Source organism: Apis mellifera, linkage group LG2 (genome assembly GCF_003254395.2).
Source record: "Apis mellifera strain DH4 linkage group LG2, Amel_HAv3.1, whole genome shotgun sequence".
Lineage (NCBI taxonomy): Eukaryota > Metazoa > Arthropoda > Insecta > Hymenoptera > Apidae > Apis > Apis mellifera.
Window position 1 is genome coordinate 567,201 of NC_037639.1, and position 15,745 is coordinate 582,945.

General features: G+C 21.4%; 1 protein-coding gene across 8 annotated transcripts in view; it reads right to left on the reverse strand.

Moving 5' to 3' along the window:
• LOC100577995 overlaps positions 1-15,745 on the reverse strand; it is a 32,354-nt gene that overhangs the window by 13,066 nt on the left and 3,543 nt on the right. For 3 of the 8 annotated variants that reach the window (XM_006557621.3, XM_016910869.2, XM_026439192.1), the window contains 10 exons: positions 15,586-15,719; positions 15,330-15,468; positions 14,965-15,138; positions 6,959-7,097; positions 6,645-6,874; positions 4,832-5,154; positions 1,903-3,315; positions 1,656-1,815; positions 1,409-1,577; positions 516-749 (listed from right to left, as the gene is read on the reverse strand). In XM_006557621.3, the coding sequence (XP_006557684.2) occupies positions 563-749; positions 1,409-1,577; positions 1,656-1,815; positions 1,903-3,315; positions 4,832-5,154; positions 6,645-6,874; positions 6,959-7,097; positions 14,965-15,138; positions 15,330-15,468; positions 15,586-15,719 (3,068 nt within the window). In that variant the 3' untranslated portion in view covers positions 516-562. Of the gene's footprint in view, positions 1-515; positions 750-1,408; positions 1,578-1,655; positions 1,816-1,902; positions 3,316-4,831; positions 5,155-6,644; positions 6,875-6,958; positions 7,098-14,964; positions 15,139-15,329; positions 15,469-15,585; positions 15,720-15,745 lie in introns of those variants that run through there. The other 5 variants (XM_016910871.2, XM_026439194.1, XM_006557625.3 and 2 more) reach the window with 4 other exon arrangements.

The window sequence follows — 15,745 nt, forward strand, 5'->3', positions numbered from 1 at the left end:
CGTAAGTAAAGAAATATTAAAAATGAATAAATCAGCGATATCTATTTCATAAGATTATTAATTATTATAAGTTTAAGAAATTATTTATATTATTTTTTTCTTTTTATTTAGCGAATTTAAGAATTCAACTTTTTTATGTTATTATGCCTTAATTATAATTTATATAATATATAATTAATGTATTAATTATTTAATTAATATTTCACATTTTCTATAAAAAAAAAAAAAACAAATAAAAATATTTTATACAATGAAATTTATCCTTCAAATAACATTTAAATAACGTATAGAAAATTCTATGTATACTACATAATTCATATTTAAATAATCATTAAAAAATTAATCTATATCTATAAAAATTTTCCTAAACATGTAAAGCTTCAAAAATTATCAAAATTATCATTCATAAAAATTGATTTATTCTTAAAATCAAAATACTATGCTATGCTTGAAGGAGACCTACGTTCAGTTTCAATTTATGCAGCAAACTTTGTGCATCCCATTGGTTCTTGTTCAAAATGTTTTTTTTTTTTTTTTTTTTTTTTTTTTATAAAAAATCGAGTCATCCAGGATTCTTAACAAGTTTTTTACCGCGATAATCGTAAACGCGCCGACAAAAGAGAACCATATCCGAAGGTACTGGTATCGGAGGTTGCCGATTTTCTCTTGGATATAGTTGGTCTCCCGGTGGAACTATTAAACCGGGGCTTTCTAATCCTTCTTCGATTCTTCGTAAATTTTTACGATACCTATAAATTATATTAATATTCATAATATCTTATTTTTAAAATCTACTATTTTTTTTTCAAAATATTTAATTGCTATATAGAAATAATTACTAATTACATTGCGAATTATATTAATTTAAAAAAAAACGTTTTACTTTTATATCTTTATAGCATCATTTCATTTAAAATTAGAGTATAGATTATATTATAAGTTATTAATTTATAATAATTCCCATGTAATTAAAGAAACTTTTTAAATATACAGGGTGTTTATGATAATTCGTATTATTGAAACATTATAATAAAGAAAAAACATTATTAATTTAAATTTATCTGAATGAAAAACATAGAGACAATATACATTTGAAAAATATATATATATATTTTTTTATTGAATTCAAAGTCATCTTGAATTTTTGAAATAGAATCATGTAATTTTATTTTTTGTTATATTTATATTTTAGAGAACATTGAAACGATAAACGTAAGATGATATATTGGTCTCTCTGTTCACATAAGAACTAATTTTGATAGAAATAATATTATAATAGTATAATTATAATATTATAAATCTTTTCACCTCAATTTACTTTTGAATGACATAAATATAAACAGAGAGGATTGCTTATATATATAATTATATATAATAATAATTAATGGATAAAAAAATATTGACTTACCGACAATATTCATTAAATGTCAAAATATAACATTTATCTTCTATACAAGCAACACTGTTTGCATCTCGATGTCGTGAAGCAAAAACTTCATCTTCGGTATCATATTGAGTTCTACCTTGCTCAGTATGTTCAGGTCTATAGTACCACAATAAAGAAAACATCATTTCACCTGAGAAAAGAATAATATATATATATTTTTATTTCGTCGAATTTTACGTTTTAAAAATTAAATTTAGAACAAACAAACCATCATCTGGATTTTCCCATAAAGCAGCTATTTTTGCTACGAATGGCAAATCCGCTTTTCGTGGGCCACTTTTTAATAAAACGCAATCACGAGGTCTTAGAACATCACCACTTTCATGTTTCATACTTGCATAACATCGACGTATAGCTGATTCTTCGTTCTAAATAAAATATAATATAATGAAAAAAGAACGAAATTATTCAATATATTCTTATGCCATGAAAAAATCTTCCAATCATACAATTACCGTTAAATAAACTTTGGCTTCAAAAGGATCACCCTCCCAACTCCAACCATTACTCCATTTGGGTTTTAAAAATGTTTTTCTAGTTAATATTAAACTTTCACTTCCTACTAAACAATCATCAACTTTGGAACTAGATTTTTTGACAGGCAGTTTCTTCGTACTTTTTCGCTTCTTTTTTATCAATGCTGGCTTCTTCGTCGATTCGTGAATGTCATACGTTTTAGATTTTGCTGTACTCTCGTGCTTTTTCCCATTATCTTTCGTTTTCGTTTCATGTGTTTTGGATTTACCCTTTCCTTTACATCTATTCTTCTCATGTGTTCTTGATTTTGTTCGTTGATTTTCCGATTTACTTTTAGAGTGTTTATTTTTGTTAATAACTTTCGACACTTTCTCCGATGTCAATTCTTTCACTAAATCAATTTTTTTGGTTGATTTTTTTACAACTGATAATAAATTGACTTCTTTTTTTCCCTTTTCGATATTTTTACTTTTACGATCTCTTTTTTGTGTCATTTGTAAACTTTGTTGAATAACATTATTAATAGTTTCCATAATAGAATTATCAGTGGCAGCATGTTTTACACAATTTGGAATATTATTAATTGTACTTTGTTTAAAAGTTTTTGATTTCTTCATTGCATTTTCAAGACAATTTGGATTCTCTACCTTACGTTTCTGATTTTGATTATCTTTTTTAGATTGTTTTTTCTTAGAAACTCCTTCATCGCTATTGTTGTCAATCTTCTTTATAAATGATAAGATTGGTATAGAGATTCTTGTCGAAAAATCACTATTATTCAAATCTTGTGACGAACCAACAGAAAGAGTCCTTTTGCTTACTTTCCTCTTTTTTCTACTATCAGATAGGCTATCTAAAGATAATTTTCTTTTCGTTACTTTCTGACATTTTGGATGTTCCTCTGTTTCCGGTTTTTCTATAATATCCACAGTTTCTTCGATAGTTTCTTGCACAGTTGGTTCATAATCAGGTTTTTTCCAATTTTCATTATCAATAGCAATAACATCACTTAATTCTTCCTTAACATCTGGATCTGCATCCAATTTATCATCAAGTAATATTCCAGAATCTTTGTCTATTTCCAAAATTGCCATTTGACCTTCTTTCATACATTGTTCACATTTCATGATATCGCATTTATAATCTGATTCACACTTTACATTACAATTTGCAACACAGGACAAATTATCACCCATTTCCATGCTACAGGATTCACATTTCACATTGTTATTTTCCAACTTAAAATTATGGAATTTGCTACTTGGACAGGTTGTCACTGCTAGTTTTTCTGAAGGTGAAAGAGTTTCTAATTTGACTTCACAAGTTGATGTACAAGCATGTTTCTGACATCCACATTTTCGTAATTTTTCTTCGGAACAATTTTTTTCATCCTAAAAAAAAAAAAAAATAACAATTATAAATTACAAATTATAATTGATTCTAAATACATTTTTTACATAAACTTATATAAAATTACTTATATTAATTAATATAATTACTATAGTTTTTTATATTTATGAAAATTTCATCACTGAAAAAATTAAAAATCCCTATTTATATCTAATTCTTGGTTTATTGTTATTTACTTTCTAATTGCTATTCAGAAAGAAATTGTAATTAATGTGACTATTCGATTCTTGGATTTGATGGGCGGAAACTATCCCAAATCATCCTCAATCATTTTTCCTCAATCATTGTACTTTGAACTTTGAATCTTATTTCGAATCTCAAATTTTACTTTGAATCTCGAATCATGCATCTCGAATCTCTTTCGAAATTCTGCTCAAATTCGAAAAAATTGATTTGAGCTCGATCCACAATGTCAGATATATATAATATTCATTTAGGATAATAAATAATCGAATATTAATGTATCAGAAATATTAATATTCAAGTATTTCAATATACGAGAGATCATTTATATATATATTTATATGTATTTGTTTATAATTAATTGTAATAGTGTTTTTAAATTAATGATTTTTAATTAATGATTTTCATGTTGTAATATTATAAAAAGTATAATGCTAATAAATTTCATGTTTCAATACTATTTAATATATTTTGAACAATTTTCTATACTATATACAATTTTTAATAATATAACATTAAAAATTAAATATTTTTTACATAAAAAATTGTTTCATCTCGTATCATTATAAAATTATATTTAAATAAACAGATAATAAAAAAAAAAGTAAAATTTTAAACATTCATCTTCTTAAAATAATCCAATAAAGAAAATTACATTTATATATTTATATAAACTTTTCATTCCTATTTCATCCCCTTAAAAAAATTTTCTATAAAAAAAAAACAGTTTTTCCATTATGATTTCTACACAAATTTTCACCGAAATCAAAATTCTATATAAAATAATGAATGAAAAGTTTTATTCTTATATATATTACGAAATAATAATTCTCCAATATAATATAAACTATTATAAATAAATATATACGATATATAATTTTCTGCACATCATCATGTGCGGATCACTGGATCTTATACAATAGAATACACGTGTTATGTCACGATTACGTTCCAAATCATTTCTGTAAATAACGTTTAAAAGATCTGCGAGATATTCATACATCATTTCGTAAAATGATGTAAAGCATATTTTTTCGAAAAATTCACTTTTCGAAATACGAACTTTAACAAATATTAATATTTTCACTTTCGAAAAATCTTAGTTAACGCATAAGTCTTTAATTAATAAAACTGGTTTGGCCCTTAATCGAAGTAATATATACGAGTACGGGAAATAATAATAAATTTGTAGAACTGTAAACGATCAAGTGATCGGAGTTACAATAATAAGAATAATGTAGCGTCACGATAAAATTGATAAGATAGCGATATAAACTTATTAGAGTACTTGGAAACGTACAATATAATACAAACCTTATTCTTACAATCCGAATTTCGCGGGTGATTATGTCCACCGACTAGATTGTGAGACGGAGGGACCGACGGTTGGTTCTGATTCAGGTTGCGATGAGTGTTAAGTTGGACGCGATCCGTATCCCAGGCGTTGGCACCGTGAGGCGGCGCTAGCCCGGCTAGCCCCCTCGCCGGCGAGGGCGGACCCACCAAAGCACTGGGCGGCAATGACAGACCGGGCCCCGATACCACTGGCGCTCCCTTACCATTACCAATAAGGGGCCCAGTATCCACGTTTTTTGGACAAGACTGCATCGGGCATGGGCAACCCTGGAAGGCTGCGTCTACAACAAATTATTCGACATTTCATTAAAATATTAATCACAATTTACTTGACCTATCATCGTCTCATAAAATTTAATAATCAATCAATGTCGACTATCCTCCCTCCAATTTGAGTTATTTTTCATAAAAAAGAAAGCTGTATTAAAAAACGAATTAAATTGAATTCTGCTTATGCACGTGTAACGTATAACGGGTGAACAAAATGTCATTATACTTAGTATCTATCCATGAATTTTTTTTTATAATGTAAAACAATCCTTGGGCGAATAAAGTTTTTGAAAAGCACCTCGATCAACACGAAATTTGGAAAGATGACGGACAGAGACCTATAGAAAGAAGAAATAAAATATAAAATATAAAATTTTAGTTTTCGATATTTATTAATTTCCGATTATTCGTATTAACAATTTTCAATATCGTATATTATTTTCTGCTTATACGGACGTGATTATAATGTACAATAATCGTCTTCGCTGTAGAAATCATCGTCGTCAAGCGATTTAATAATCGAGCTCAATATTTACAGGACATCCCGTGTAAAATGTTTAATTGCTTTTATGAGAAATCACGCGGGGACTACTTTTAAATTCTAACCTAACCAATATACCTAACCTAATGTAATATCCACTACATTAACCTAACCAATATCTTTTTTATTCGAAATCAACATAACAATTGCCATATCTGTGTGCAATGTGTTTTTACCTGCAAATTCGTTTTCTTTTCTACTTTCATTCATACGGAACATTTTGTACTTTCTACTTCCTTTAATTTCTTGAATGATTAGATTTTTGATGATTTTTGATGAAACACCCTATAGATACTAAAAGTATAGATATAGTTAGATATTATTGGCTATTCGACAAATTGTGCGAAGATTATTATATTAGTATCTAAATACAGCTTTCGATATATAATATCGAAAATTTTTATCGATACCTTAGAAAATAATAAATAATATTTGAAGTTGAAAAATTTTAAATCTGAAATCCAGTTTTTTTTTTTAAATTTTGTATATATATATGTATACATCAATTTTAAAGAAAACTCTCATTCTAATTCATAAGGAAATGGAAAAGTTCGTTATGCATACATATTATTTCCAATTACCCATAATTGGCGATATAGATAAAATTTATGATAAATATAGTATCGAAAGTTTTTTGCAAATAACTCGAAAACTAAATCCAATTGTATAGAAAAGTTATTTAAAATTAAATTATTTACGACATTTCATATTTCAAATTTCCATTAAGATTAATATTAATATCAATTGGAAAAGAGTTCAATGGTTAAGTTGACAAATTTAATTTTATTATTGATAAATATATTTTATCTTTTTGTTATTTCTTTTTCTTGAATAGCAAATCGATAAGTGAGTTTTAATAATTTATATTGAGTTTAAAATAAAAAAAGATTATGAAATTAATCCAACAGGATATTTTGTGTAAATGATTATGTTTGTATAATTTGATAAATAGATACTCACGATCTACAAAAGGTCTTCCCTGAGAATGCAAATATGCCGGATTTGGTGGAGGTGGAGGTGGTGGTGGAGGTGGAGGATATCCTCCGTAGTATGGAGGCAAAGGGTATTCACCTGGCGGCGGTGGGGGTGGCTGGTAATCAACAACTGCTGGGCCACCTGCAGTAGCACCACTACCAGGACCGCCGCCTCCACCGGATTCCTGATATCCATAATACTGCCTGAAAAAGTACCTTTTTTTACAATACATTATCAAAATTAATCATCATAATTTTTATCGAAATGGTAGAAAAATATATATGGTTGAAATGTTTTACCTTCTATAAGTTGGTGCATATTTATAATAAGGCGGTGGATGAGCATGAGGATGGGAGTACGTAGGTGGATAGCACAGATCTGCGTATTGTGGCGGTGTACCATAGTATTGAGGACAATATGCCCTATAAAAACCACCTCCTGAAAAAGAGACGAATGATTATGTATTGACTGGAAGCAAAATTGGAATTATCTGATATTTTAATCAAGTTAAAATTATTACAAATTGATTAAATTGCATTTTATTAAAATTATAAATATTTATATTAATAATGTATAATTTGTATTATGATATTTGTATTTTATGATAGTTTCTGATGCAAAAAATTGCATTATATATTTTTATGTTTAGAATATGTCAATATTTTTGAATGCACAATTATTAGATTTTTATATAAATGCAATCTGTATAATTTTTATAAAAATTTTTTTGTTTTTAAATTAAAATTTTTATCATTAACTTCTCTTCAATTCGTAATAATTACACATCACAACTACAAAATTCAATTTGGATAATAAAGTAATCGAGTATTCAAAAAAAAAATCGAAATAATTTAAGCAGTTTGATATTTTCGAATTTTCGATATGAATCCAAAAGCGAATGTCAATAAACATTCATTATTTTGAATATCTAAAATGGATTTCATTTCAAAATAAATTTATTTTAATTAATTTTTTTGATGTCTTAGCTTTAGTCTCCTTTTAAATTTTCTTTATCTCATCACTCTTTAGTTATAAACAAAATAACGATTATTCAAAAATTTCAAACAAATTTAGTTTTCAATAGATCTTCCATATTTCTTGAAAATTTATAAAAAATTTTCAATAACATAAAAAACTCTCGTATTTTTTTTTTTTTGCAATTGTCACAGATAAATATCTTTTTATATCTTAAGATATCAATTCTCTTGTATCATTAAAATAAAAAGAAAAAAAATTAATCAATATTTGTTATAATTTCTAAAAAAATGATTTGTAATATTTTTTTTATTTTTTTAATGAAATATTCATTAATAATTTTTTATTTTTAATGAAACTTTATAATTGTATGACAATAGATTATATGAAGTAATTTTTTTTTTAAGGAAATGAAACCATTTTAAAGGGATGAAACTAGTGCTCAATGATTTCAATGAATTTTCATTTCTTTAAATATAATTTTATCGGATAATGCAAAATTTTTAATTAAAAATTGTGCAAAATTTAATGCTCTATTATTCTGCTGTAAAAAAATCTTCAGATGAATTTATATTAAAAATTGAAAAAAATGTTGATAAATTACGATTAATTTCACCCTATGAAAAAGATTTCTTCGTATAAAAAAAATTATTTTATATGTAATCGATTGTGTTTTACATATATAGAAAGTTTATTTTATTAAAATCAAAATTTTTCGAACTAAATAAATTTTTCTATAAAAATATAAAATATGTAAAATAATGTTCAAACATTATAATGAGCCATTGTAAACGTATAGTGTATAATATATATATTATGTATATTATATTCATATATAATTTTTAAATTATATCGAAAATTTAAAAAAATTTTTCGTTAACTCTCATATTTTTATGATATCTTAAAAATTATTTTATATTTTAATTATTGTTCAAAAATTGTTTTAAATAAATTTAAACAATAAAATAAAATTAAAAATTAAATAACATGCTTAAAATAAAGTTTGAATCAATTATTTTTTATTATGCATTATTATTTAAATCTTATTTCATATATATAAAAATTGATAATCTATGTATTGGTTATAAAAACAATCTATATATTTTTTATTCACATTAAATTTTTTAAAATCTTAAAAATGATACAATATAACGAATTTAATTATAATTCCATGAGAGAAATTAATTGTAAATATTTTAATCTAATAAAAAAAACTTTGATAAAATGAATTTATCGTAATTTATAATTGTCATTTGAAATTGTTTATTTTATTATGATTTTAAAACATAAAAATATTAAATATCATTTTTTCATTTATATAATAACTTCGATCAATTGAATTATTACAAAATTTTAATTCAAAATATATGAAATTCCAAATTATTTTTTAATTTTAATTTTAACGACCTCGAATTCAATGACAGATTTATGCATAATAATTACTTTGAATTTCGTACAATAAGATAATAAAAATAATAAATTTGTATGTTATTCGATCAAAAATTTCATATGTGTATCTGAAAAAATCAATATTAGGAACATTATTCAAAATTTAAAATAAATCGGATAAAAATTGAATTAATTTTTTTGTAATCGAATGATTGTTAAATTTGAAATATAAAATGAGGTTCTAAAAATTTGTAACTCATCGAAAAACTAAATCTGTTCAAATATTATTTTTTAAATTTATTTGTGCAATTATTGAAAATATATCACATATTCATTAAATAAATGGCATAATTAAAAAATTATCATAAAAATTAAAATTTGAATGATTCAAATCATTATAACAACGCATAAAAATAACACACATAAAAATTAAAAATCTATGAAACGAATATTCTAAATTAATAAATAAAAATTAAAAATTCGCGAAATTACAAGATTTTATTAATAAAAGCAACAAAGATATTTTCTGTATCAATGCAAACTTACTATTCAATAATAAGCAATTTTCCAGCAAATTTTTGCGACATTTTTTATCGAACATAAATAAGTTTATTTATTTCGATACATCTATTAAATTTTTTTTTCAAATGATTTTCAAATGATTTTTTTTAAAAGATACAGAATCCTTTATAAAAGGAGAAAATCTTCAAAAGATCAATCTTTTCTGAATTTTCATAAATAAATTGAAATATATCATAAATAACAATATATTTTGAATAATATTTTTTTCTATAAATATAAAACTAATCTTAGTTATATTTATAAAAAACTTCCAATACAATTTTCTTTATACTTTAATCATAGTTCTTTATACTTAATCATAGTAATTATACATTCTTTTATGCTATTTATATTTATTTTATCAATAAATATCAGAAAATTTTTTACTGTTTTTTTAATTAAAAAACTAAAGAAATATTGATAAAAATTTGATAATATAAATTACAATCAAAAAATGAACTTTTCTAAACATAAATCAGCTGAATAAATTGTTCTATTGTATTGGCTGAATTTTAATCTAGCAAAATTATCATTCAGTAAAAAATGATTTAAAAATCTATTTCATTTTTCTATTAATTAAAACGTAATAAAAATTTAGAACATAAATAAAAATGTAACCATTGATATAATTTCTTATTATTTATTGATTGAAAAAGTATTATTAAAATGATTATTTTAAAGATTAAAAATCTCAATTTCTTTTATTTATATAAAATTTATATAAAAAGAATAGAAATATTTAATATCGGAATATAAGAGATCGTTTCTAACACATGCACAGAAACATACATATGCAGAATTAAATATGATATAGAAAATTCTTTACCAATATATTAGAAACCATAAGATCAATTACATGTAAATAAAAAAATAATATTATTTCAAATCACTCAAATAAAAAAAAAAATTTATGAAAAATATGAATATATATAAAAAAATGTTTCAGAGAAAAATTGTTTGATATAAAAAGATATGTTATATAGTATTAATAATTTTTCTATAAATTGACATCTAAAAGCTATATTAAATCAATTTTAATTTTTGAAACGAAATCATACAATTTTTATTGCCCTAATTGGTGTAATTCGTTATTTCTTACAAAAAAGTACTAAGTACTATTTATGTCGAAAAATCTTTAGCTTAGGATATATTGTAATTTAAAATTTGTAAAACTTATCATATAAAAGACAAGAAGAGCGTAAGTACCATTTCCTTATCTTCCATATGATAAGTTTTACAAACTTCATGTTACAATATCTTCTAAAGATTTTTCGATAATAAATAGCTTAATAGGAAATAATGAGCTGTATCGATTAGTGCAATAAAAATTATATGATTTCATTTAAAAAATTAAAATTAATCGTCATGATTTTTGATATCAATTTAAAAGAACAATTATTACTGCATAATCATAATATCTCTTTCCATTAAATAAAACATGTTTTACTTAAAATGTTTTGTTTGAAACATATTTTCAGATCAATCATATTTTTCGAGATATTTGAATGGTTCAAAATAAACTAGATATATATGAAGCTTGTTAAGATTGAAGAAAAGTTTAACATTACATTTTTATTAAAATCTATGAGAGAGGAATTTTTTTATAAGTGTTCCAAGCCATAATCAAATTTGTAAATTTGATCTTTTATTTACAGATTTAATTCACCGTATTCACAATATTTAATTTTTAAATCTATAGTAAGAATGAAATATGTTTTTATAAAACTGAATCAAATCTTAAAAATATTTAAAAAAATGACATATTCCTTTCATTTCATTCAAACGAAATAATTTGATAATCAAATACCATTATTAATTCTTGAATTGCCAATCAAAAAATGGCCAAGTCTAATCACTTTTAACCGATATCTATAAATTATAATTATTAAATATTATTAGAATTAATTATGGATCAAAAATAAATGATTAAGTTAATGGAGAATTAATAATTTATATTAAATATGTATATATCATATATAAATTCATGCAAATCTAAAAAACATTTCTATTCTAATATTAAATAAAATATATTTTGTATTTTATAAAATTAACAATAAGATTAATATTATTTTTAAAAATTTATTTATTTTTTATTTATTATTTATTTATTTATTTTAATTTATTTTTACTTATGAATAAAAAAAAACTTATATATGCTTTATAAAAACTTTGCAAAAAATATGCATTTATATATGCATTAAAGTGAAATGAAAAAATGAAAATTGTATGATTATTTTCTAATATTAAAAAAATTGTCTAATTTTTCAGATTTAAAAGATTATTTCTAATAAAATTATTTTTTGAAATGCAGTGAAAACTTTGAAATTTTAATTTTTTATTTTTTCTTAAATATATTTTTAATATATTTTTAATATTTTTTTTCTTCAGTTTTGATATTTTTAAATAAATATTTTATTGATATTTTAAAATGAATATATCAAATGATATTCATAATAGTAAATGAACAAATTAAAAATACTTATAAAATGATAATTTTCTTTGTAATAATTTGTACCAAATTTAAATTTATTCATCTAAAATTATTTTTGCATTCAAAAAATATTATCAAATTTCTATTTATCAAAAATATTAATTATATTCTAAATTATCAAACAAATATTTGTTAATTAGATTTATTAATAATTTAAATATTACTAGGAAAAGCAACTTTTATTCGCTATTAAAAATCGTGAATAGAAAAAAAAATATTATCCATATATTATCCATTTATTCTAATATTGTCATATCCGTGAAATTAAAATAAATAATGTTTTTATTTTAAAAGTAATAGATACTATATGCTATAGATCATCCATATTCCCTGTTATATAAAATAAAATTTATTATTAATTATTATTAAATAGAAAATTTAAAAAGATTCTAGAGTAAAATAAAAGACATATAAAAGTTAACATGCAAAACTCTCCATTATTTTTCAAATTATAAACAATTTAATTTTATAAAACACACATTTTTGAAATCGATTTAAATTACTTATAAATAAACATTACCTGATATGTTTCTATATCAATATTTTATATTTATTTTGGATTCTATAATTAATTCTTCAAATATATTTTGTTATATCAATATATATATTAATATATTAACATTTAAAATTGTATATAGAATGATCCAAATAAAGAGTTACAATCTATTTTCTTAGAAACTTATAAAAATATCGATTTATTTATTTCTTTTTGTAATTAAGAAACACAAGAATAAGTAATCTTTTATTTTTTTTAAATTTTGTTAAAGCATCTTAAGAGATAAGAATGAACTTTCTAAATTTTTTTTTATGAAAAATATTATTAATTTTTTATTACTTAATAAAAAAAATATTGCCATTTTTTTAGATTTTCAAAATGATGTCCTTAAGTCTTAAACTTATTTATTAAGACTTTTATAATTTCTATTTAAGAATGATGATAAAGATAACATTACATATATATATATATATATATATATATATATATATATATATATATATATATATATATATATATATATTATATTAACAATGCATAACTATTTATGCATTGATTATTTCATTAATTACAAAATATTTGAAAAAATATTCGAATTGATCTATTAAATAAGAATATTTAAAAACAAAAGAACATTATTTTGATTAGATTTTATTTTAATATTTTTTTTTTTTTTGTGTTTTTAGCTTCAACAAAATTTTTTTAGAATATACTATATATATTTATATATATACTACAATAAAAATATTATATAAAATATTATATATTATAAATATTATATAAAAATATTATATATATACTACAATATATATTTATAATAAAAAGAATGACTTAAAGTATTAAGTCATTATATATTAAGTAGTATTTAATTATAATATCCAAATAATAAGGAATTAATAACAATAGTAATAAGGAATTCGACTTAAAATCTAAGCTTTATTTAATTAAAAAAAAAAAAAAAAAAAAAAAAAAAAAAAAAGAAATTAATATTTCTATTGGTTTCTAAGAAAATAATTTGTATCTTTATTTTATTTTAATTGCTATTGTAATTACACTGTCAATATTCTGATTAGCATTATAATAAACATATAAGAAATCTGATATTATCATAAAAATTATAACATAATTCAAAATGTATCGTTTTCTATAAAATTTTTTTTTAATATTTATCAATATAATAAATTGTTTTTTATAACATAGCTATTTTTTCATTTTATTTTAAAAATATAAAATGTTATAATATTATAATTTAAAAAATTTATTATATATTTATTATATATTATATTATTTATTATTTATTGTATAATTAAAAAATTGATAAAAATATTTTAGTGAACAAATTAAAAATTTTAAACATTGAAGAAAAATTAATAAAAACAATTAAAATATTATCTAAAATAATTTTATAAATAAAACTATATATTAATATATATTTTTGAAATTTTTAAAAAAATAACATTGTATAAAAATTTATTTTATACTATTATATATTTCTTTAATGATCACTGTTTAAGTAACATTAAAAATAAAAGAAATAAAATTATTTATGTAATCTAATTTTTATTTATTTAAAAAGATTTTAAATATTTTTTTCTAACGTTATTAAGAGGTTTTTATTATTATTAGATAATTAAAATTTTCTTTACACAATTTATATAATAAAAAACAAACAATTTATGAATTAATCTAAAAATTTTCATCAATAGATTGCTACTAAAAACTTGAAGACTATAATTTAATATATAGACTTTTAATTATATAATTTTATTAATTTGATGAAAAAAAATTATTAAAAAGATTTTAAAATAATAAAAAAGATTAAAAATTATTTAATTAAGCAAAAAAAAAAATAATATTTAATTAATACAAAATTATAAGTTTTTTAATTATGAAAAAAAATTGAAAATAATTAAATCTTTTCTTAAAAATAATATACTTTTAAAAATTTATATATATTCTTTTATATATATATTTTTTGAAATTATTTTAAACTATTATATATACAAAATTTAATCAGCTTTAATTAAATAATCAAAAATACAAAAGTGAAGCTTAAATGATTGAAATTTATCAATGAAAAAATTTTGAAAGAATCAAATGATTTCTTTTATAAAAAAATTCAAATAAGTTTTAAAAACATGATATATTATAGTCGCAATAACTATAGTTTATAGTCGCAATTTTATGAATTGATTTTTTCGAAAACGAAAAATAATTTTATAAATCGTTAAATTTGTCTAAAAAATATAAAATTATCTTGAAATTTTGAAATTGAAAATGATATTAAAAAAAAGAAATTTACATATAATCTCTTTCAAATAATTAATGTTAATTTATCTTGAAAATTTTTCATAAAATTTCTAAATAATAGAAATAATATTTAAATATCGCACCCTGTATAAATATACCTGTACTGTTAGTTCCCCCAGAAGTTGTAGAAGTTGCAACTAAATCATCCGAACCTTCAGAATTCTGTGGAGGTGTAGGTGTTGGTTCTGGAGGAGGTCCCTTAATAGGTGGTAAAGTTGGTGGATGTTGTATCAGTGGTCCAGCCGGCTGATAATATCCTAATTATATTTATATTATATTTACTTATTTTTTACATATATTTTCATTTATATATTTTTATATTTATTATTACGTATATATTTTCTTATTTTTTCGCAAATGCGAATTTTATTTTTATTTAATTTAATTTCTAAAATATTATAATTTAATATTTATTTATTAGATAATTATAATAAAAAAATATAATTACCACCATGTTGATGTGGTGCTGAAAATGCAGAATGTCTACGAGGTGACATATTTGAATGATTATTCTGACTACCTGGTGGTTGCATAGAAGATAATGCTCCCAATGGTGTGTATGATTTGCAAGGTTGTTCCAATTTTTGCTTTTTCAAAAAATATAAATGCATATTTAATATTTTGTTTTAATTGTTTATATAATATAATAATATATGTGTTTTAATAAAATTAAAAAAAATTCTTTAAATATATAAATAACAAACCTGGTCATGGAGTTCAGTAGCAACTGCAGTAGCTGCAGTTTGAGTATGACTTGTTGAACTTATTCTATATTGCATACCAGCAATACTGCAAAAACCTTCATGATGTGTTGAACGAGTTTGATTAACATAAACACCTTAAATAAAATTAATAATATATAAT